The sequence below is a fragment of the Mytilus edulis genome, chromosome 7 (assembly GCF_963676685.1).
Source record: "Mytilus edulis chromosome 7, xbMytEdul2.2, whole genome shotgun sequence".
NCBI lineage: Eukaryota > Metazoa > Mollusca > Bivalvia > Mytilida > Mytilidae > Mytilus > Mytilus edulis.
This window is the reverse complement of record NC_092350.1, coordinates 23,708,336-23,733,885: the sequence shown is the minus strand read 5'-3', so window position 1 is coordinate 23,733,885 and position 25,550 is coordinate 23,708,336. Positions and strand designations below refer to the sequence as shown.

The following is a 25,550-nucleotide window of genomic DNA, read 5'->3' as shown; positions in this document are numbered from 1 at the left end:
AACAGTTTAGATAAACAGGTATATATCTGCAAAGCTATAACACTACATAAATCACAATTATAATTTTGTTTGTCTGTGACGTAAAGTTTGAGTGTGAGAGAGTGAATAAGCTTGATATTAATAAACAAATGTACAAATCTGATTTTGCTTATTTTTAGACCTAAAATTAACAGGAATACACAATTTTAAACATAAGTTGTATACACATCTCCTGGGAATTACAGTTCATCCAGTCTAGTTCTTTATTTCTTTTCTTTCCATATTTTTTCCTTTTTTTGTTTTACAGAATTGGGTGAAGCTTGCCTGTGCTCATCTATAGCTGTGTTATTTCATTTGCCTTGTCTTTCCTTCTACTCTATGCCTACTATACTTCTATGAAATACTTTTAAGCTGACAACACCTTTCATATTCACATCTTGGTGAAAGAAAGAAATATCAGGTGCACAAATTCTTTTGCATTTTCATGGCAAACATTTGAAATAAATTTCAGTAGAAAATGTGCATCTGATTTTAATTTATAAATAACTAAATTGTTTTACGCTGCTTATTATTAATAAAAAAACATACAAGTTTTGCACATTTTTTTGCAGATGCACAAAGAGATACAGCTGAAATATCCTAAAATGTCAATGTACACTGAAACCTGTTATCAAGACACTTTTTATATTTCTTTGTTAGCTGCAGAACTGTAGCTCTTATATCGTACCCAAATAGTAAAAAAATACCTTAAGGACCTAAGAGCTACAATTCTACAGCTATTTCTTTAAGAGCAATATCAGAAAAGTTCTCTTGTTTGAAATTTTAAAAAGTTAAACAAAAAATCATTGGAAGCCTAAAATTGAATTGTTCTGAATTTAACATGGTTCATTTTAAGAAGGTTTCACTGTACTTGTACTGTAATTGATAAATATGCATCTTTTTATTTTCCATGTGACCTCTGTGGTTGCTGCTGATTATTATTATTAAAGTCTTTACAAGAAAAGGTAAGGCAGTTCCCATGTTACTTTGTACAGAGCATGAAGACTCCTATGCTCATAATCTTTTAAATACATAGGCCAAGTAAAAAATATCTTTGGTAGCTAGTGACTTCAAAGTTGACGGTAAATATAAAAGGTTTTTTTCTGAAAAATTTGTTTTTGATATATGTTTCACATGATTGAATTGGTTTTAGAAAATAAGTGTTAATAAAGTGTACAAAGAATAGGTCTCTCGGAATAGCGATGTTTTTTTACTTGGCCTTATTTAATAATTACGGCACCAATTTCATTTATTCAATATTAATAGATGCATTTTCAAAGGATTTATGTTCAGACAGCATATGTTATATACTTACTAATTATTGTTTTTCTTTCAACAATTTTTTTCTCTTACTGTTTTAGTATTCTCAGGCATAAAACAACATTTGATTTAAACCATACAAAAAATTAGATAAAAGGGATACAAATGGCAAGATAAAAACCAAACATAATATTTTTCTTTTAAGTCTCACCATTTCTCCTTTATGATTCTGATCAATTGTAAATAGTCTTTAATGAATTTGACCAATATAGTCTCCTGTCAGGTGTATTTCCTTTACCTAAGGATGAAAACTAATTGTCACAAATATTTTATCTTACCAGCAATTGCCTTTGCAGCACTGACACACTTCAATTTAAGATTTCTTATTAAATGGCTATCAATGATGAATGGTGCTTCATTCAGTGGAGCATACAATCTAGGTAAGGTCACCCTATGATGGAGCATATGATCTTGGTTATGTCATCCTATGATGGAGCATGTTTGACATTTATATTTTAGTCCTGGAAACATATTATAGCAAAAGCAAAAGATTTTTTTATTGTTACCTTCCGAGGTGAATGTATGCATTAGAATACGCTGACTGATTTGTTAACAGAAATTAAAATTCATTCTTAATAATAAATAAAATGAAATTGGTGTCATAAAAACTAATATACAAGAAAAATCCTCATCCATATTCAAGGTATGATATAGCACAAATACTTATTAATATACATGCACTATGAATTCAGAAATTTTAAAATATTTTTATTTAAGTATTGAATGCTTCTTTTTGTAATTTCATTGGGGTGTAAAAGCGTTGACCAAAGTACATTTTGTATGAAGCGCGGTCAACGCTTTTACAACCCTATGAAGTTACAAAAAGAAGCATTCAATACTAAAATAATTACATTTTTGTCGAGCCTGCAACTTTTGTTGCAGAAAGCTCGACATAGGGATAGTGATCCGGCGGCGGCGGCGGTGTTAGCTCACTTCTTTAAAGCTTTATATTTTAGAAGGTGGAAGATCTGGATGCTTCATACTTTGTATATAGATGCTTCATGTTACGAAGTTTCCGTCAGTCACATGTCCAATGTCCTTGACCTCATTTTCATGGTTCAGTGACCACTTGAAAAAAAAGTTCAAATTTTTTGTAATGTTGAATTCTCACTTATTATAAGTAATAGGATAATTATATTTAATATGTGTGTACCTTGCAAGGTCCTCATGTCTGTCAGACAGTTTTCACTTGACCTCGACCTCATTTCATGGATCAGTGAACAAGGTTAAGTTTTGGTGGTCAAGTCCATATCTCAGATACTATAAGCAATAGGGCTAGTATATTCGGTGTATGGAAGGACTGTAAGGTCTAGATGTCCAACTGGCAGGTGTCATCTGACCTTGACCTCATTTTCATGGTTCAGTGGTTATAGTTAAATTTTTGTGTTTTGGTCTATTTTTCTCATACTATATGCAATAGGTCTACTATATTTGTTGTATGGAATGATTGTAAGGTGTACATGTCTAGCGGGCAGATGTCATGTGACCTTGACCTCATTTTCATGGTTCAGTGGTCAAAGTTAAGTTTTTGAGTTTCGGTCTTTTTATCTAATACTGTATGCCATAGGTCAACTATATTTGGTGTATGGAAATATTTTATGATCTTTATGTCAGTTGCGCAGGTTTTATTTGACCGTGACCTCATTTTCACGGTTCATTGCACAGTGTTAAGTTTTTGTGTTTGGTCTATTTTTCTTAAACTATAAGTAATGGGTCAACTATATATGTTGTATAGAAGCATTGTTAGCTGTACATGTCTACCTGGCTTGGTTCATCTGACCTTGACCTCATTTTCAAGGTTCATTGGTCTTTGTTTAGTTATCTTGGTTAATGTTAAGTTTATGTGACAGTTGTAATAAAGCTTAGCTTTATACTTAAGACTATCAACATAATATCAATGATTAGTATAGAAGGCGAGACATTTCAGTGTGTGCACTCTTGTTTAGCTAGGATCAAGAACACGAATCTAATATTTTTTTTATTTAATTCAGCTGTGCACTTTATTGTGGGACCTCATGGGACCTTGAATGATAAGTTTTATTGAGTGATGAAATTGCTTAAGGAATAACATGTGATGTGCAGTTAGCCAATCAGAAAAACGTATTATAATGAAACATACATCTAATGTAATTATTATTGCAAACAACTGTCATGAGATAGATTTTACTAAATTAAACTTTTTAAATTTGATGGAATTTTTGTATTTAGCTATACACTAAATAGCATTAAGTTCATAGATTGTGATAATAAATGGATGCAAACATTTCTGAATTTATGTTAATTTTAAAAATTCTTTCATGATGAATTGGATAAATATATCTTTTAAGACTTCTGCATTTCAATTACATACACAAAAAAGCACATACATTGTACTTTGTCTCTTAGTGACACAAGTGAGGAAATAAGAGTGATTTTAAAATGTTTCACAACAATGCTGATATGTAACAATTTGTTTCAGCTAAGTGGCTGAGTACTGAGAAAATAAACATGTCTTTTAAACAATTTGTATTTATGATTATTTAATTAAAAGTAGTTGAAATGGATAAAGTTCATGATAAAAGAGTAGAAATTTTGAAATATTGCATTTTTGTTTAAATATTTAACCAGGTCTAGAAACAAACAATTTTAAGTTGAAATCAAGGTACATTTATATAGGCGAGTGATATGAGAGCCAAATTTACATTTTTAATGCACCTACCTAACACACGGCTAAATTATATATCACTAGAAAGCTAAGAATGTGTACTTTCTAAATATCCCGGTCGTCAAAAGAAATTATGGTGCATTTTTTTTTAAATCGAGGTCAAAGGTCATGGGTGCAATTAATTCACGGATACTTCCAGTTGTAAAATCGAGTCAAAACAAATGCAAAAACGAAACAATTTTATAGGAATGCTGTATTACTGTTGGGAAAATATATTTCTATCATAATATTAATTAATTTTGGTTGATTTTAACGGTAACGCATGTTACATAACGTTTTCTCTCGGAGTCTTTGAAAATCAACATTTAAGTCACACAAATGTATCTGTAGTCGCCCTTGCATTATCTAAATCATATAATACCTCCATATCATTTGATTGCGCGTATTTACAAACATATATGTCTGCAAATTTGATATAAATAATCCGAAACAAAATATTTGAAGCAAGGGGAAAATATAACATATGACGTATTTTTAATTGTTTAGAAAAGTCCCATGATGAGCTGTTTATTAAAATTGAGGAAGCGTATGGTCTCCTGTTAGTTTGAAAGCCTGACAACCATAGAGCAGATTTTGTTTTATATATGTTGCAATATGTTGATATATAAAAAAGAAGATGTGGTATGATTGCCAATGAGACAACTATCCACAAAAGACCAAAATGACACAGACATTAACAACTCATACATCACTAAATCAGATATGATAAGAGTACTAACAAACATAACTAAAATGAGTAAAGTGCTACTGGTATTTTTATATCAACAAATTGACAATTTTAATATAAAACATCACAAGGAAAATATGATCACTCATTGTACGTCAAAATGTGTTTGATTTTACTTCAGTCGGCCGCCGTGTATCTTGAGATATATAATTAATCAAACAACACTTGATAAAGTAGTTTGTACTCTTTTTAAATATTACACTAGTGATGACGTTCGGCTACTTTGGCACTAAGTATTACGTTTTTTTTTATCTTGTTACACCGCTTCAAACGGAGGACAAGGCTATCCTAATATTGAAACTTTTATTTGGCTTTCTAATGTTAAAATCCCGTGATCGAAACGTCGGACCAATGGGATGTTGGACCATTTAGGTGTCGGAATATTGCGATATCCGAATATTATAGCTTCATTTTAACTTGTAATCTCATCATTCTTATTGGTCAATATATCCATACAAAGACAACTTCCTTGGCATGGGCATATATCAGTACAGCAGAGGTTTTGCTCAAAGCGGACACAAGATCTACTATATACAGATTGAATTAAAAATTTGGAATAGACATGAGGGATTTGTCAAAGAGACACCAACCCACTAAAAAGCAGGCAACGGCCAAAAAACACCAATGGGTCGTCAATGCAGCAAGAAACTCCCAAACCGGAGGCGTTCTTCAGCTGGCCCCTAAACAAAAATGTACTACTTGGAAATGATAATGGACGTCATACTAAGCTTCGAAATATACTCAAGAAGTTAAAATAAAAAATTATACAAAACTAAGAAAGGCACGATGCTCCTGACTTGGGACAGGCGCAAAATTGCGGCGGTGTTAAACATGTTTTTGGAAATCTCAACCCTCCCCCTATACCTATACCAATGCGTGAATAGATCAAATCTTGTAGAAAGTTGGATGACATCATACCGGACCGATGTTGCCTTTTAGCCAACCAAAGTCATACGGAGATCTTTCATTGTTTCTGTAGTTGGGTCGACATTGTCTTGGATAAAATTTTAACCCCCAGAAGAAAAATAATGCCATGTAGAATGTATGCCCCATTTTTATTGTTTCTAATCTCCTGATCAGTCAAACTTGTTAATAGTTATCAAAGGTGTGTCCATAAACACGGTGCATTGGTAGTGATAAATCTAAATGAAAAAGAGTAAAAAAAAATATTTTTAGATAATATACATTCTACTAAAGCCATACATCTAAGAATTTTGTCAATAGGAATATCGTACGCTTTATTAACTGCCGCAGATGTGCCATCATCCAAAAGACAACACAGAAATGTTTTTAAAGCAGGTGGCATAATTTCAATTGAATAATCCAGTGAAATGTTTTAAGATAATGGATATTCATCTGATTGGATTACAACTTTACCCTATATCTGCTTCCGTAAACTAAGTGCTTGCAACCAGTTTCGCAGTCACTGCTCAGATCTTTAAATTTTACAGACCGAATATCACAGTCATTTTAAACGGGTAATTTTCCGTCATTACGGCATAAGACAAAATTATAGAGCTACTGTATACAATATTGGATGTACCTTGGCCTTGTTGAAGCTGTATACATGTAACTATGAAGCTGATAATATGTTGTGTAGTTTTCTCGGCGGCGATCCTCGGGCAGAAATTAAGCCCGGTTAACTGATCAAGTAATTAAAGTTGTTAACCAGAATACTTCCTTGTGTACAGGCACGTCATCTGTAATCGTCGAAATGTTAGTAAAAGCTGTTTTATGTTAAGAACTAAATAGCTCTTTAATTTCTGATTTCAAATTTTGTAGCAAATATTTAGCGATGCTAGCTCGATGGTATAAAGATTTAATAGTAAAATTAACACGAGTTATTTTGTAAATCAGATCATTGTAGGAGATATATGTAGTAACACTCACTACAGCTTGGGTTTGCTCCTCAGAGGATACCTTATGAAGTTGTGTAACTTGCTTATAGGCTTTATACATTTGCAAAATATACAAACAGACAAATCAGAATGAGTGGTAGATCTACTGTCCTCGTTGATATATGAGAAGATCTACTGGTCGGTAGAATTGGTACATGTAGTACAAAGTCTTTGTACAGACAAAACAGAAGTTGATAGGTTGTGCTTACTTTTCAAATATTTATAGCAACTCTTATGATATTTTGTATTTTCAAATGGGATGTTTTCATTTTTTTCCTATTCATCGACCAGTCTTCTGTAAACTTCATCTTTTCGTTTTCCCACTGCGGCAATACAACTGTATCTTCATTTAAGTGTTAACTGTAGTAAATATATGACAGACTATGCATCTGTGTCAATAAATGGATAGTTTTTTTTGCTTTTTAGCAAAGGAAGGGTTTCATTGTGAACTGGACTGTGAAAATTTGACACGACTCGGAAGATTTTCTACAACTTTCCGATACGATTCCTTATTTAGAAAGGGGTGAATTCTACAGAACTCAAAAACTATGTTTTACTTTGATTTGATCTTTATTTTGGACGATTTTATATCTATTTAAGCTACACTGAAGTTAAAGATAGAAATAGAACCGTTTAAATATGATTTATCGTACTCTAATAGCACTATTAAGTACACGGAAATCGACTAATATATTCAGTAAAAAAACGATAACGAAATAGATAAGGGATTCCGGAAATTATAGTGATTTTACCCAACATCATAAAATTACAGAAATTCGTGATTTTAAGAAATGTTGAGATAAAGTCTTGATCTTGAATGAAAAAACGATAACTGATGAGTAATTTGGTGTGATCTAAAACGGATAGATTGCAAAAACATTTAATAAAAATTAATTGTAGATCCGAAAAGGTCGGGATTATGAAAATTTTCGTACAAAATGTCAAATATTTAGAAGGAATGCAAAAGCATGCGGACTTGCAGTTGTAAATATTGTTTTTCATTATTTTAAGAATCTAATTCACTTAATTATTCTGTCTAAAAGAAGAGATACGACTAATTTCCATTGCTTGAAAAACATGTCGTAATTATATAATTTTCAACTAATTTCTGAAATAAACGTCAATTTTACAAAAACTGCACCGTACGATTTTGTGACGACCGGGCAAAAATTAAAGTTTAATCATTATTCTTTCATTTAAAAAAAAATTAGCCGTGTGTTAGGTGGGTGCATTAAAGTCCTTAACTAGACGTCTTTTTCAAATATTACACTCGCCTAATAGTAAAAGAAGTCATTACTTGTTATTATATCTTTTTTGGTTGCATGAGGAAAAATTATTTATTTATAAACATTTAAAAGTCCTTTAATATTTGATTGAAAAGAAATGCTGATATAATTGGTGGTTTTCTCCTGTAGAATAATAATTGTTAGTCTTTAAATTTACACAATTACTATCAATATATGATAATATATATGATAAATACTATAGCTTGCGACAAAGAAGGTTCAAAGTGTATCCGAGAGTGGGATGTGGTTAAACCTTATTTACCATAAAAATCTTTTTCCTTTTGTCTAACCTCTTGAATATTTTCTAGATAAGGTTGTTTAATTCATGTGTATCTTATCATAAGTTGGTAGATGTTAGAATGCAACTTGCTGGGATTATTTGCTTTTCCTACTTCCTATCTACTTACAATTCCTGTTTGTGATTATCTAAATGAACTTATTGTATACATACCCGATCACCAGCTATCACTCTGGCAGATTTAGTAATATATGTGTTCCTTATTGCCATTGAAAACAATTGTAGTTGCTATCCTGTACACCAAGTTTTTGTCTTTTGTTCTGACTGCCATTGCAGTACAATGGATTTTGTAATAGTGTACCTCAAATTTTGATCTGTGTTACCTATTGCATCTACCATAACAATTTCTGGAAATAGGGGATAATATATATCATTCTGATTAAAATTACAATTCATGAATTCAAAATATTGTATTTGGATTATATTTTTAAATGTTTTACCATCTTTTTACATTAAAAGATTACAATTGGCAATAATGTCCTAGAGACAGTGGATGTTTGATCAAATGCACATGCTATAACATTATTTTAAGTTTGGTTTTATGAATGATAAAAATTATTAACAATCAGTCCTATAAAAAGATATTTTTCCACTTAAAGATCAGTAATTCTGGATATTTTAATAGAATATATTTGAAAAGTCCTTCAAATCAGAAAAGTTCTTCAAAGAGGGAAATTTTTTAAACTCAGATGAAAATGTTTTAACTACTTAGGACCTATGAGAGGATTCTAGTTTATAGAGTATTTTAATAATGATGCTAGAAGTTGATAAGTGAATATTACATATTTTATAAATACATTAGCCTTGAGTTTTAATTTCCATCTAGTAAAGGTCAAGGTCTTCAAGAATAAAACTTTAGCCATTAATTCCAGGTTTTCATGAGTGTAACAATGTAAGATAAGACAAAATAAATACAGAAAATATTAAAAATAATTGGTATAAATTTTTTCAGCAATATGAAGAACAACAAAGGAGAAATAAAGAAGCTGAATTCACTGAACTTGTCCGAGACTTTTTAAACCCAGGAGAATTCTACAAGGCATGTGTAGGACTTGGAATAGATTACTTTACTGGAGTGCCTGATTCACTGTTGAAAGGTTAAAAATTAAAAATTCTGTGCAATTTAAAAAATTTAAACATCTAGCTACAAATTGATTTAGACTGTCATGACTGTATAATTATACAAAAAAAGGGCATTTCTGCATGAACTAGTCATTTGTCAATTTCGATTTATGATCAAAATTAATGCTTATATCTTTTGATACATTAAGATAGTCTTTTACAGCAAGATAGTACAGCAACTTGAACAAGTGAACTATATTGTTGAAGGCTGTACAGAGACTTATAGTTGATTATTTCTGTGTCATTTGTTCTTTTATGAAGAGTTGTCTCATTGTCAATCACACGAAATCTTTTTTATATATAAAAATCAGTTATATCTTTAATTTTATTAACAAGACAATATCATATTTCAATAAACCTCAGACACACGAAAGTATATTCAGATTTGATTTAAAACCAATGGACAGTACATTGTATTGATCTCATGATTTCTGACAAGACAAACAAGCTGTTTGTAACAGATAACATCATGGTACAACATTTAACAAGTATTAATGTGAATATAAAATTACTAATTATTTCTGATTATTGGCTATTTAAAAATATAAGTATAAAAGTATGTGACTAAATCATATATCATGCCATCAATGAAGAAATGACAATGGGTATAGATTTATAATATATGTATTGGTCACAGATGTGCAAATAAGATAAAGATGACAATCGGTATCAGCATGTAAACTGTAGAACATAATTTATTATTTAATACTTATCATTAATTTTAATATTGTTAGATTTCATTAAAGTGTCAGAGTTTGAACAAAGACTCCTACATTTTTATACCTCTGATATACATATCGGTGGCATTAAGTATTACCCTTTGTCCTTCAGCTCGCCCACATCTAACGTGCTACTCCTTGATGAAAATTTCACCCATGTAAAAAAAATTTACCGAGGGTATAGTTGGCCGCCTCAATCTTTCTGTCCATCCCGTTTTTTGTTTCCGTACACTGTAACTCAAGTTTTCTTCATCCATATTTTATGAATTCATACACAAAGCTAAGAACCAAAACTTGCAGACTGTTTAGCAGTGAGCCTCTTACTGTTTTAGAGTTATGCCCATTTATAGCTTGGAATTTGCAAAAGTGTTTGTTTCCATATATACTCCTTACTTTATATGTTTTTCTCATATTGAATTTAATAAACACACACAATGCAAAGAACAAAAACTCACAATGTTCAAATTTGGACAGTAATTCTCTAAATATTCTAGAGTCATGCCCCATTATAAATTGATTTTTTTTTTTTTTTTTCCATTTCTGCACAGACTTAAGTTTACCTCGTCCAATTTTATAAAACTCCTACACAATGCTAAGAACCACAAGTCATTTAATTTACAGATTTTTGTGCCTATGTGACAGCCAATGCACCAGAAGGGAAACATCTGATAGCAGCTAATGAAGGCAATGCTGTTGCCTTGGCATCAGGTTATCACCTAGCAACAGGAAAACATTCAATGGTTTATCTACAGGTATATGTCAAGAATATTAAAGTTTATAGATATAAGAAGATGTTGTATGAGTGCCAATGAGACAACTCTCTATCCAAGCCACAATTTGTAAAAGTAAACCATTAAAGGTGAAAGTACAGTCTTTAACATGGAGCCTTGGGTCACACCGAACAGCAAAAGGGCCCCAAAAATGACTAATGTAAAACTATTCAAACAGGAAAACCAATGTACATAAAAAAACAAGAAACCACATCAGCAAATGGCAACTGCTGAACATCTGATTCCAGACTTAGGTCAGGTGCTAACAAATTCAGCTGGTTAAAACGTTTTGATAGGTACCAACCTTACCCTTATCTATAACAATATATCTTTATTTACCAAAGTCATAACAACTATAGGCATACAACATATAAACTACACAAAGTATACATAGATAGCAGAAGGTAATGTGTCTAACAACAGTCTAGATTTCCCCTTACAAATTTTCAGTATGAAATTATCTTCACATTTTATGAAAACATATGTGTTAGGACAAGATTAATAAGAGGATATTTTGCAATGAAGCTTAGAATAGTGTCAGTGAGCTAATTGTAGCATAGGATTCTGTTGATTATATGAGAAGACTACAGTGCTTAACATTAAACCTTCTAAAAGTAGTCTATTTCCTAAAACCCTAGAGGACTAACATTTGGGAATGGTCTTATAATGTATGATTTTACATTCTAATGCAATGAGACATGTAACACCATTTTTCATTAAATATTTGCTGTCTCTGTCTTCATTCAGTGTTGTCAGTTTAATTGTGTTTTCTACAGTTAAATTCTAAATTGACGTTGGAAAGTCTTTAAATATGGTACTGTTATTCCTTAATCGAAGTTTTCATTTCATTGACAGTAACTGGGCTTGATCCACTGAATTGTTCATATTTTCTGTTTATGATATACTTTTGTAATTATATATTTTAGAACTCAGGACTAGGTAACATAGTTAATCCAATCATGTCTCTGACGTCACAGTCTGTATACAGTATACCTATGTTATTGTTTATTGGTTGGCGAGGAGAACCAGGAAAACGAGATGAGCCACAGCATTCAACACAAGGACAATCAACTCCAGGTCTTTTAGGTATGTATTCTAATCTATAACATTATCTTTTAGTGACTTTCTGTATTATTGTTGATTTGTTATTGAATCAAATCTAGTGTCTGTAATAGCTGATATATATGAATGATATTTAGTAATCCTTATTTGTAAATTAAGATGGCCAGCATGTTTTGATTTAACACAAATTTGCTCTTTTGCTGTGTGTGAAAAATCTACACATGACAAGTTTTTGTAACATTTGATTCATGACTTCACTTGTTCTTGATTTATTATTAAGTGGTTATATCTAATACCAAATTAATGTCTCGTCGTTTACTCATACCACTCTTTAACACAGAAATGATAATTCTTACCTCGAGTTGCTGTCTCATAAGCATAAACCCAAACCTCAATTTCTAAAGGACACATGTCTGTAGTTTGTAATAAACTGTAAGTGTGATGAGAAGTATACTAATATATACAAAGACTAAATACTAAACTATTATTTATTCAAGAATCTAAAAGTATATACTTTTTTTACAATATGGCAACTGGGGACTTATACAACTGCAATTAAAAACCAATAATGTATAATGTTCTATCTCCATATGCAAAGGGAGATAACTCTAGCTAAATCTTGAAACTTGGAATTGAGACAATTTTTCTTAGATTGACTAAAAATATTTTATCGAAATAGCCAAATACAGATGCTTGCAGCTGTAGCCCCAAGTTGAAATAATGAGAAGGATAAAAATCAATCCACTCCTTGCTGTCAGTACAAATTTGAATTGTTCTAAGTAGAGGTCATTTGAATTTGAGCTTGTCTAAGTACATCTGAAGAGGTATGAATATATTTGGTATAACAATCTGAATTATCGTCCCAAAGTTTGAACAAGATGATCTTCCAGTCATGCTTTGTGTGCAGTAGTTGCAGCACCACTTCTGAATAAATGGCCATTATACTTTTCGCTGTATAATCCTAATTTGTCTAATGTACATTTTACATGAGAAATGAAAAAAATTCTTGACAAAGGATCACCTTTATTAGTAATAAAAAAGGACTCAGAATTGCTAAAAATACTCATTCTGAGTCTATAGTATTTTTGAAGTACAACTACAGGACATATATCTGTAGAGTTTTTGAACAAAGGAATAGTAATACCATACCTGAAAGGATCAATCTTAGATTTCTTAAGGTGCACAAAAATACAGTCATTTGATATTTGAACATCAATTCTGACCAAAAACAATAGAAGTTCATGTATTGCTTGCATACACATATCATGCACCAACATCGTGTGAAGTAATGACGTAACAATAAAGCTTAGAATGGAATGTGAACTGTGACGTCATAGACCGTGTGCAACAGGGTTTCCCCTGGGTCAATTATTTTTTTCGCCACCTCTTTCGCAAAAACAATATATTTTTCGCCACTTTATTATTTTTTTCGCCAAGTAACACAATATATTTTTCTTTTAAAATTTTCCTTTTTTCCAGCCCCCCCCCCCCCTTAAATAAGAAGTCGTTTTTACAACAAAACGAAGCAAGAATTGATCCCTCGTGTGAGGTGTAGTCATTACATTGAAGGGTTACTCTCATGCCAAACTTTTTGAATAGATTTCTTCATAACGACAGTTTTCTTTTCTAGACCATCGTAAATAAGTAAAACTATATATAAAAATTATGCTTGAAACACGTGTGTCACTGAAACGACTTTGGAGTACCCACTCAAATCAATGATCTATATGAAAGTTAAATAATAAAGTTTTAAATCAGAGACCTTTCTTGCTTTTGAACATTTTTCGTCATAACAACAATTTTCTTTTCTGGACTATCATTAAAAGAAGGAGAGGCAGCGTAAAAATTTTGCTTCAAACACGTGCGTCGCAAAGTGGTTAATAGTTCCCTTTTGTGACATGTGACAGAAGCCATTTAATCATATCATTTTGTTATATCATAACAATCAACACCTTTATTAATTAGTCCTTTGATGTCGATAGCTACGAATGATCTATGAATGCAATCAGCTGATTATTGATTTTCTGTCAAAATCTTAACGAGTTCAAGGTGAATTCCGAGTATTGTCTGATCGGTAAAGTCAGAGAAACCCGAAAAAAAGTAAATAAACAAGATGGCTGAAAATAAATCGTTTGATATATTTCTTTCGCCAAATTCTTTCGCCAATGATGAATTTTAATCGCCACAATTATTATTTTTTCGCAAATTGCGAAAATGGCGACCGCCAGCGGAAACCCTGGTGTGCAAAGATAATTAACTACCCAATAGAGTGAGATGACAAGTTCATAATAAACTCCAATTATAATAAATAATATATAGGTTTTGAATGAGGTTTGTTTTGATATTTTTGGTTAGATTAATAAATATTATGGCAAAAGACAAATTTCAATGATTTTGTGGGAAAATATGGAATAATCCACTAAGAAAACATAACAAGAACCTGATGTGTAAAATCAATGTGAAAAGATATTATTCCTAAAAAAAAACTATGCTAATCTTTTTACAGTGGTTTGTGTCTTGATTTTCTTTAGAAAAAAATGTAGATATTTTATTTTTTCAAACCACTAATTGCCAGCAGAATAGTTATTTGAACATACATAATATAAGATTTTATTTAGTAGTAAACATCAGAGTTGTTTTCTTAAAGATCATCTCTCATTTAAAATAAACATGGCAAACATGCTTGTGCACGTTAAAATAAAAATAATCATAGTATTTAAACTCATAACAAAACATTTTCAGACAATAACTTCATAAGTTAACCACTGAAATATCTACACAACTATTTATTTTTCCATCTTTCACTATTAAGATATTAGTCTAGCATATGTTAAATTATTTTTCAGCTGCACTAGGTATACCATTCCAGCCTTTACCAGATTATCAGGAGGGAGCTGAACAGGTCTGTTTATTATCTTCATTCAATAGGCATTAAGTCCATGGTTTTGTGTTTCCTGTAGACTCAACTTTTTAGCTAGCATTGATAGTCCGCATAGGAGGGTGAACATTCATGTTTAAATTATTTGTTCTTGGCCTAAATACAGTTTAAAATTTTCACCTCAAGAAGCTTAACTTCGAAACTATGTCATTATCTAAAAGCTGCTTGTAAACTCAACTCACAAAATTATAAGTTAATATGTTGCACACACGTATGTGTTGTTATAAGTTATCTCTGCATTATTTAATTTATTTAATTGTCCTCTGTATTCTGTCATATTTGTCATATATGTATATACATGTACCTTGTATTTTGCTAAAGCTATGTTGTTATAAATTCAATAAAGATTCATTAATTTATTCACCTGGCCTTTTCTGAATGTCAATAAAATACTTTTTGTTATACTTATTGTTTATCCACAAAATTCTTATTTCATTGTGATATATGTATTTGGGTTGGAGAAACAATTCTAATCAAAAGAGATAAAAAGAAAAAAATAATAGAATAGTGAAATAAGGTTATTAATATTTTAGAAAATTTTATTGAAAACAGGAAACTGCCAAAAACACTAAGTATTGTGAACAGCATATATCTATTCCAATACAGAATAATTTGAAGGTTTGTGTTTTTTGTAGGCTTTGCTGACAGCCAAACATTATATGAAGAGTGCCAATGCACCATATGCCTTACTTGTTAAGAGACAAATATTTTCTCCATACAAACTTCCTAAGACAGGAGAACCACAGTGAGTATATAGGTTGTACAGTAATCACATGGATAATTAAGTTAGCTTGCATCAACTCTTTGAGGGATCCGTAGGTGGCCTGTTGCAAGGCAAAATTTCTGTCCCTATCCATTATACCCATATTTTGCAGTCCAAATTTCCCCGACGATCATCTTGAATGGCCTCTTTTATTACTAGACGTACCTATTTTATTTATTGATAACATGTTCTCGTCTTTAACATGCATGAAATATTTGCCACTGGATGTAAAGCAACCAACAATCAACCAATCAAATCAAAAATATTCTCTGAAAGCTTTAGGCCTAAGACATCCAGGTTATGAAAAACATCTATTTGAAAACAACTAGGCAAATTGAAAACAACATAGGCCATAATGATGTTAATAAAAGAGCGCTACATTGAAGACCATTGGTGGCCTTCGGCTGTTGTCTGCTCTATGGTTGAGTTGTTGACTCTTTAACACATTCCCCATTTCCATTCTCAATTTTATTTTAAAATATTGAAAACTTATTTTATGATTAAAACTCCCTATTACAGTTTTCTACGCAATGCATGAAGCTTATTTGTTTAAGGATAGGGATGGATTGAGTACAGTATAGTTTTAATTTTGTCTATTATTTTAATTTCAGATTTCCATTAAATAGAGAAGGTGCATTAAAAGTTCTAATAGATTGTTTAGGAAATAAGGATGTTGTTATAAGCACAACTGGTATGACATCTAGAGAGTTATTTGAATACAGGTAAAGTAAAAATATTGTGGATGATATATGTGTAAAGTTTAGCTTTTCGGTTCTGAAGCAGTGGGGAGGGTATGATACTCACACATGTGAGTCTTTCTCTCAATCCACATTATCAACACTATAGCAAATTCATTTCCAATTGGCCTACAGTGATCGGGAAGGACCTGCGCCCTGCGCCAATAGCACATATTGACAAAAAATGGTGCATACAGTGACAAATATAAGCTCCCACGTGGTGCTTAGATATCGTCAAATGGCTTTCCGATCGTGTTCCCTGCCGCCATGTGTGTGTGTACACAAATGAGTTATGTTCCTCCAATAATAGGAGCACCTATATATTTTTTTGGATGTCTCCAGTGTTTCCCTATGATAATAGAACCATGCGATCTAACTGATAACCCGAAAAACGTAATTTACCATCATTCATGATATATTTTTTTTTTTTATAAACAACTTAAAATATGTGAAATTCGGCTAGTACAGACGAGATTTAACTCTAATAATAATCTCATTTAGTTTAGCTTGCTCAAAGACTTTTTAGGAATATAGTTTTTGTCTCCATAAAAGACGCTTAACTGTCCTTGTCATTTTTGGTCTTTGGCTCGTTTTGACATTTTGTAAACATGACTTCAGCGATTTGTTGTTTTGTTCTATGAATTAATGGTACTCTATACTGTTATTCTTGCCGCCGTGATGAAGTTATAATGATACAAGAAGTGCAGAGGAAATGCCTGAAATGTCCTCTGATACGGAACGTCTGGAATAAGTATGGTATCGATGAAGACCCAAATTTAATGTACAAAAAAAAACCATGAACATGAACAAGGCAACAGTACCAGTTTAAACTTTGTAAATAAAGGTTAACTTAAATAATGTTCGGGTTGGAAGAAGTTATTGTATATTCATTGAAATTGAAATTACATAGTCATGAACATCACAGGAACAATTTCCATGATTTTATTTAAAATCATAAAGGTAAGTACCAAGCGTTGGTGACCTCTTTGCCAAAATATACTGATACTTTATTTTTTAACAGAAGTCAATTCAAATGACCCACTCATTTCACAACATGGCCTATTATTTTTTTTAAAATGGCCCATTGAATTTATTTTTGAGGGGCCCTGGGCCCATAGGGAAAAAAACCTTCCAGATCACTGGGCCTAGAATGATTTTCTAAGATAGTGTTCCAGCAATTTTAATATTGTTATAGTCTGCTGAAGCTTGTTTGAAGATAATTTCTGTAGGTTTATTTTTTTTAAAGATTTGTAATAGAGCATTACAAGATTAGGCAAATTTATTACTCCACATACAAAAATAAGCATCTATTTTTTAAAGAGTTAAAAAATGAGTCCTGGTTGTCAAGTTTTTTTATGACTCATTTACATAGACAATAAAACGGCCTTTAAATAGCTCCATTTTTTCATGTTCTATTATTTGACAGGACAGAACTTTAATATTGAAAATGCTCCATTTTGACAATAGCAACACATGCTACTTTTTTTAAAAGACTATTTTTTAGTAACAATTAATTGATTATTTTGTATTTTTAATAGCTGTTTATTTATGTCATTGGGTAGCTGTTTCCATATATTCATAAAGATTCTGTCTTGGTTTTTTTTCAGGGTGACCAAGGACATGGGTCATGAGAAAGATTTCCTGACAGTAGGTTCTATGGGTCATGCCTCTTCAATAGCCTTGGGAATAGCTCTACAGAAACCAAGAAGACAGGTAAAAGGATAAAAAATAAATTCCATAGGCATAGTTTTACATCACAGTTAATATTCAGAAACCAAAATATATTTAGTGTATGTGCGATGTCAAAATGAATGAATGTTATTTGTCTCTACCAAAGAAACTTCTGTTAGGCAGAACAATATACGTTCAGATACGTTCACAAATTCAGCAGACCCATACAACACTGTGCTATAGGATCTGAGATTAAGTAAATTATCTCCCTTTTGAGTTATTAATAATATATTTTATTTTTTCCATTTACCTACTTGAAACATTATTGAGTATGTATAACACTAAATTTTCTGAATAATAATCATGTTTTTGTCTGTGCACAATCTCAAGAAGTCTTTTTCATATTACATTCATATTATTTTATTTTAAAAAGGTGTTCTGCTTGGATGGTGATGGAGCAGCCATTATGCATTTAGGATCTATGGCATCTATAGGTCAGAATGGACCAGCCAATCTAAAACATGTGATTATAAATAATGGAGCACATGATTCAGTAGGAGGACAACCATCAGATGCAAAGAACCATGATACATTCTCATTTGTTAAAATTGCTGAAGGGTGTGGTTATAAACAGGTAGGATATAGCTAATAATGTGTCCATTCATTCTGCCACTCTGTCTATTGGATTGAATTTACTCACTTCAGATAGTTGAATTTTCAGGTTTTAGAACTAAGAGTCTTGCATAGAATTTGTAATAACTTCATGCAGAGTTGATAAATGCCATACCTAATTTGATGCAGTTACTGAAAAGGACAATTCCTAATTCACAAGTTATTGTTATTACATCACCGTGAAAAAAGATTTTTCAATGAAGTTATTTAAGCCGATTGAACTGAGGTAAAAAGGTGTATCTCATTCCTAAAAATCAATTTTAGATTGTTCTAGAGGAATGTTAATCTATTATTGTTGAGCCTGCAACTTTTGTTGCAGAAAGCTCAACATAGGGATAGTGATCCGGCGGCGGCGTTAGCTAACTTCTTAAAAGGTTTATATTTTAGAAGGTGAAAGACCTGGATGCTTCATACTTTGTATATAGATGCCTCATGTTACGAAGTTTCCGTCAGTCAGATGTCCAATGTCCTTGACCTCATTTTCATGGTTCAGTGACCACTTGAAAAAAAAGTTCAGAATTTTTGTAATGTTGAATTCTCTCTTATTATAAGTAATAGGATAACTGTATTTGGTATGTGCGTACCTTGCAAGGTCCTCATGCCCGTCAGACAGTTTTCACTTGACCTCGACCTCATTTCATGGATCAGTGAACAAGGTTAAGTTTTGGTGGTCAATAGATATAGGAAGATGTGGTGTGAGTGCCAATGAGACAACTCTCCATACAAATAACAATTTAAAAAGTAAACCATTATAGGTTAAAGTACGGCCTTCAACACGGAGCCTTGGCTCACACCGAACAACAAGCTATAAAGGGCCCCAAAATTACTAGTGTAAAACCATTCAAACGGGAAAACCAACGGTGGGCAGATGTCATCTGACGTTGACCTCATTTTCATGGTTCAGTGGTCAAGTTAAGTTTTAAGTTTTGGTCTTTTTATCTAATATTTGCCAAAGGTCAACTATATTTGGTGTATGGAAATATATTATGATCTTTATGTCAGTCCCGCAGGTTTTATTTGACCATGACCTCAATTGCACGGTTCATTGCACAATGTCCATATCTCAGATACTATAAGCAATAGGGCTAGTATATTTGGTGTATGGAAGGACTGGAAGGTGTACATGTCCAACTGGCAGGTGTCATCTGACCTTGACCTCATTTTCATGGTTCAGTGGTTATAGTTAATTTTTTGTGTTTTGGTCTGTTTTTCTCATACTTTATGCAATAGGTCTACTAAATTTGTTGTATGGAATGATTGTAAGGTGTACATGTCTAGCGGGCAGATGTCATCTGACGTTGACCCTATTTTCATGGTTCAGTGGTCAAGTTAAGTTTTAAGTTTTGGTCTTTTTATCTAATATTTGCCAAAGGTCAACTATATTTGGTGTATGGAAATATATTATGATCTTTATGTCAGTCCCGCAGGTTTTATTTGACCATGACCTCAATTGCACGGTTCATTGCACAATGTTAAGTTTTTGTGTTTTGGTCTATTTTTCTTAAACTATAAGTAGTAGGTCAACTATATTTGTTGTATGGAAGCTTTGTTAGCTGTACATGTCTGCCTGGCATGGTTCATCTGATCTTGACCTCATTTTCATGGTTCATTGGTCTTTGTTTAGCTATCTTGGTTAATGTTAAGTTTATGTGACAGTTGTAATAAAGCTTTATACTTAGGACTATCAACATAATATCAGTGATTAGTAAAGAAGGTGAGACATTTCAGTGTGTGCACTCTTGTTACTGTAAATTTAGAAATTATTGTGTGCATTTGTTATTGCAATTTTGTCATTTTAGACTTAGATGCAATTTTAATTTTTACGATTTTGTGAAAAATACTGATTAATTCATATAAATTATTTCAAAATCCGAGTTTAAATTATTGCATTTACAACTCTGTCGCATTTTTTCGCAATAATAAAAACCTTGCATTAATTTCAGAATTTACAGTGTAACAAATAATGAAAGTTTAAGAAAAACAACATTTACCAACTGTGATAGTAATATTTATTAATAAACAGAATTAAATGTTTCATCTATTTCAGGCCTTTTCAGCCACAACAGAAGAAGAGATAAAAACTGCTATAGCAGCAATGAGATCAATGGATGGACCTGTACTGTTAGAGATTAAAGCTGAGAAAGGACATAGAAAACAATTAGGCAGACCTACTAGGACTCCATTACAAAATAAAGAAGATTTTATGCACTTCTTAGCTATAGGATAAACAATAAGTTCTTTCAAAACACTTTTCTTAGTATTTTATATGAATTTGCAATTTAAAGGGATTAAATTATCAAAGAGGGGGTATTCTTTTTTTTAGATGTGTTTTATGATTCTTTTTATTGTATTCATATAATATTATCATTTTGTTCTGGGTTTAGAACAGGAGGTAAACAGTATTTTTTTGTCATTTTACATTGGGTAATCATATAGCTTTAAATGTTTCAATTTTAGATTAGACCACCAATGATACATAAGTTTTTTTTTAATGCTGCTTGTCTAAGATTGATTTCAATGCTAAAGTAATCATTCTGCTGCCCCAAGTCATTGCTCAATTCAACTTAATTTTGTATTGTTACAATTTTTACAACAATCTGAATGTTTTAAGTTTTTTGTTCGTATACATTTGTACTTATAAATATAATTTTTGCAGTTGACATTATTTTTTTTAATAAGTAGATATTTCTGATGAAAAATAATATTTAAGGCCAGAAAAAAGTCAAACAAAATACATGTAACATGAAATATCAAAATATATTACAGGAAGTTTTTTATCAGTGTAAAAGTTATAAGATTATTGATCAATGTTATATACAGCAGCTGTTTTATTTAAGAATTGTAATTTTTTATAATGATATTTGGATAAAAATGCTTTAATTATTTACAATGTGTGCTCAATCAAAGCTTTGATAGCTCTATAAAACTAAAATTATAAAGAGGAGCATTAAATTTTTCTTTTAATTAGAATTATCTTGGTCAGGCTGAATGAAAAACCTAATCGCTCAATATTGTCCAAAGTATTTCAAGATGTTGAAATTTAGAAAATAAGATATACCAGTGCTCACCAGTATTTTATGTGATAGTTATCAAATGTGGTGTATATTGATAGAAATTTTACATGTCTGTAACTCTGAAACCTAATCAAGACATAACTTTCTCTGTATCTTCACAAACTGACAAAATAATGTCTCATAGGGCTCTCCATACATGCCATAAAATATCTGTTTCTGAATTGTTAAAAAAATATATATAATGTAATTGTAACCTAGTTTCATTTTCAACAAATTCCTTTTTGAGTGTCAAAATGTGTAACATTTATTTAAAAGTGCAATCAAAATTCATTATGCACAACATTTTTCTGTTTTGGTTTTCTTTTTACTATTCATATATTTTAATATTAATAATGAATGAATTAAGTATTCTTTATTTATACTTTTGTATATTTGCTGATCTCTATTGTTATTATTCATCATGTTCTATCAGATTTCAACCATGGATCCTCTATCATTTACATTGAATTTTGTTAAGAATCTCTAAAAATAAAAAGTAATCTCTTGTTCAAACTTGTATGAATGGTGTGAAGCTGTATATTTGAAGCTTTTAGATAGAAAGGTCTCATTGATTAACAGTGAATTTAAACTACTGATTTTCTTGTATTCATATCTACTTATTATTTTGATTTTTAAAAAGGGACAAAAATTTGAGTTTAATTATTGCAATTTCAAACAAATCTGCATACCGGTCTATGTTTCAGAATAGGAGTTCTTATTATAGCCATGCTCACCCATGCAGTCCCATTATTCGCATTAATAAAAACCTTGCAATAATTTCTTAGTATAGAGTACTCTCCCTTTGAAAGATGACTTTATCTTCCAGTTTTATTATATCAACTTATGCATGCAAATATCATTTCATCTCAAATTGAATAAGGTCATAAGTATACCATTTATAAATGTAGACGAAAAGTTAAGATTTTATTCACCTTGTCCATGAAGTTTTTGACCATAATTCAATATTTTTGATTATCCCTCATTATATACATTTGTTCATTGGTTTTTTGTTTGTTGTAAAATGTACATTTTATATACATTTGTACACATATACATATTGTGGAATACAACATCAAAACAAGCTTTTTAGCAATAAATATTTTTGAAGAATTCTTTTTAACTGTATTTTCCAAAGAACTGAAATCCATGTTGTTTTGTAGTTAACTGATTATGCTCAAGAATTAAAAAAAAGTATGATTGTGCTCAAAAATTGAAAAAAAGTATGATTATGCTCAAGAATTAAAAAAAGGGGGTGTGTATAATGTTCAAGAATGAGCGAAAGTTAGTGTGTGTAATACATTTACATCTTAGTGTGATATCTTTTTATTAATATGGCAACTTGATAATTAATATTGCCATTTGTTATTTGAAAGCATTGGATGCTAGCAATATTTTTCTATCTTGAGCAAGAAGCAGGATATGAAAAATTATCACAAATAAAGATCAAATGAAAAATGCATATGACAGCAAAAAAGACGCTTTGCACAGAAATTTTGTTTGACCCTGGTATACAGATTTGTATCTTGACAATTGTTTTATTCACCTTTCTTAATCAGGGAATGTCTTTTGTTAATATCATCATCACTTCAAAAAAAGGTAAAAACAAAAGGATTGCTTCCTTGTAAGGTAATTAAATTCATAGCATATTTAAAAAAAAATTTATGGTATAGATGTGATATGTTTGACAATTTCTGTAAACATTGTGGGAATTAGTTGGTAATAAATGTTCATACTTGTAGTTGAGGCAGATTTAATTGATTCTCATGAGATTTTACCAAAGTGGAGTGACATATTGTTTTGCCATTTTTGAGATTCCTGAAATGGAATAATGTGGTGACATTCATTTGAATTGTTATTAAATGGAGGTAACATTTATATACATATAATTCGATTGTGTTTGTGTGTAGGTTGTGCGGAACAGAAATCAGTATGTGCCATATGTTTAATTATGTAGCCAGGTTTTTTCATAATGAACTAAAGACTTTTAGAAAATGTCTTTTATTCAAAAGTAGTATAGCTAAGAACGAACTTCAAGAAAAAAATCAATCTTGTTACATGTATGCTTGTCTTGTAATGAACACAATTGAATCAGTGGCTAGTTAAAAAGGTTAATATTTACAACTTACTTAATTATATTTTGTTTATTTGATTGTTAATATATGTTAGAAGATTAGATATTTAGATTTACTTAAAGAGTGTATTTTATTTTGTTTATTTAGATATTTAAGTGTTGAATTATTTATAAAAAGAAGTTCTAATCTGAATAACGGTTTACATTTATATGAAGTCTGATTTTTATAATATTTATGTTCTACTTGAATGAAAGTGAATATTAGTATGGATTAAGATAGAATAGATATTCCAAATGTCACTGCATGTTAAAAAGTCACCATGAGAAAAAATACCAACACAAAATAATGTTTCATTGTTACCATGGTCATTTGTGCACAGGACGTTTGCGCTTTTTTACCTGTAAAACTATAGGACATTTGCGCTTTAAATTTTGAATCACTTGTATTAAATTGACCAGACATTTGCGAAATGTCCGCTTTTTATATTTGTCATTATAACGACAAATGATGCAGAATCCTTCCATGCCCACTTTAATGAACAGGTCTACTCACTCATTCTGCTAATTTTCTTTTCTTTTTGAAGAGCATCATTTCACAACAGTTGGTGAATTACATTAAGATTTGTTTATTTATGAACAGGCACCGCAGAATTGAGAAACATGATTATTGATTTGAAATATGGGCGAAAAACCATTCAGAACAGATAACAAGAGCTGATTTTTTTCAGTCCTTGGGCTTCAGATATCAAGCAGAAACTGACCTGTTATGACTGTACATGTTTTCATGTCTTTAGAATGTTTTCTTTTACTAGTTTTAGCTATATATATAAACTTTTTAACATATATCTGTGTGCTAAGAAATGTGCCATGCAATGATTTTTAAACTTTTAACCCTGCCAGGTATTAACCTGCCGGTCCCAAGCCCAGATAAAAGAGGAGGATATTCATAAAAACCAAATATTGCAAAAGCGCAAATGTCCTATGTTAAAAGTGCAAATGTCCATTTTTAAAAAGAGCAAATGTCCTATGATTTGAAGAGCAAGTGTCCAAAAATAAAAGCAGAAATGTCCTATGAAAAAGCGCAAATGTTCCGCGCCGGGTCATTTATGCAATGTGAAAAAAAAAACTGAATTCTCTGACTATTGATAAATTTTATATTGTCTAAACAGGTTTTGGATCCTGTTAGGTTTCTATATTTTTACCATGTTTTGGCCAAATAAGTTCCATATTAACTTTACACATTTGACTCATGTTTTGTTGTTATTTTCAAGTTTAAACATGTTTTATTGATAATCACCTGTCACATAAAACCAACATTGTCCAGAGAAGCAATACCACATTATTACAAAATCTCATTTGCGTAGGGTAATTATGCTCATGTTTTAACTTCAATATTTCAATACATAATTATTTCATTTAAATAAAAATAAATGTATTAATTGTGGTAATGTCTATTTGTAGCTTGGAAAGCAATCAAATGTTTTAAGACTGCAATATGCATTGTTACAATTTTCTTTTTTAACAAATTTCTCTTATTATTTTTATACGACCGCAAAAAAAATTTTGCGTCGTATAATGGTAGGATGTTGTCGTCGCCCCAAGACACATTTAGTTTCTGGACAATAACTTAAGTTTTAGTAAATGGATCTCTATAATTTTTTTAAAGAAGGTTCAATACTACTAAAGAAAGGTTGGGATTGATTTTGGGGGTGTGTGGTCCA

General features: G+C 31.1%; 1 protein-coding gene across 6 annotated transcripts in view; it reads left to right on the top strand.

Moving 5' to 3' along the window:
• Window positions 1–23,631, top strand: part of LOC139481062 (phosphonopyruvate decarboxylase-like) — a 30,675-nt gene extending 7,044 nt beyond the window's left edge. For 3 of the 6 annotated variants that reach the window (XM_071264129.1, XM_071264126.1, XM_071264125.1), the window contains 10 exons: window positions 969–983; window positions 9,204–9,348; window positions 10,714–10,844; window positions 11,789–11,948; window positions 14,771–14,826; window positions 15,498–15,607; window positions 16,237–16,347; window positions 17,970–18,075; window positions 18,467–18,667; window positions 20,753–22,271. In XM_071264129.1, the coding sequence (XP_071120230.1) occupies window positions 969–983; window positions 9,204–9,348; window positions 10,714–10,844; window positions 11,789–11,948; window positions 14,771–14,826; window positions 15,498–15,607; window positions 16,237–16,347; window positions 17,970–18,075; window positions 18,467–18,667; window positions 20,753–20,932 (1,215 nt within the window). In that variant the 3' untranslated portion in view covers window positions 20,933–22,271. Of the gene's footprint in view, window positions 1–968; window positions 984–9,203; window positions 9,349–10,713; window positions 10,845–11,788; window positions 11,949–14,770; window positions 14,827–15,497; window positions 15,608–16,236; window positions 16,348–17,969; window positions 18,076–18,466; window positions 18,668–20,752 lie in introns of all 6 variants that reach the window. The other 3 variants (XM_071264130.1, XM_071264128.1, XM_071264127.1) reach the window with 2 other exon arrangements.
• The last annotated feature ends 1,919 nt before the right edge of the window (window positions 23,632–25,550 follow it).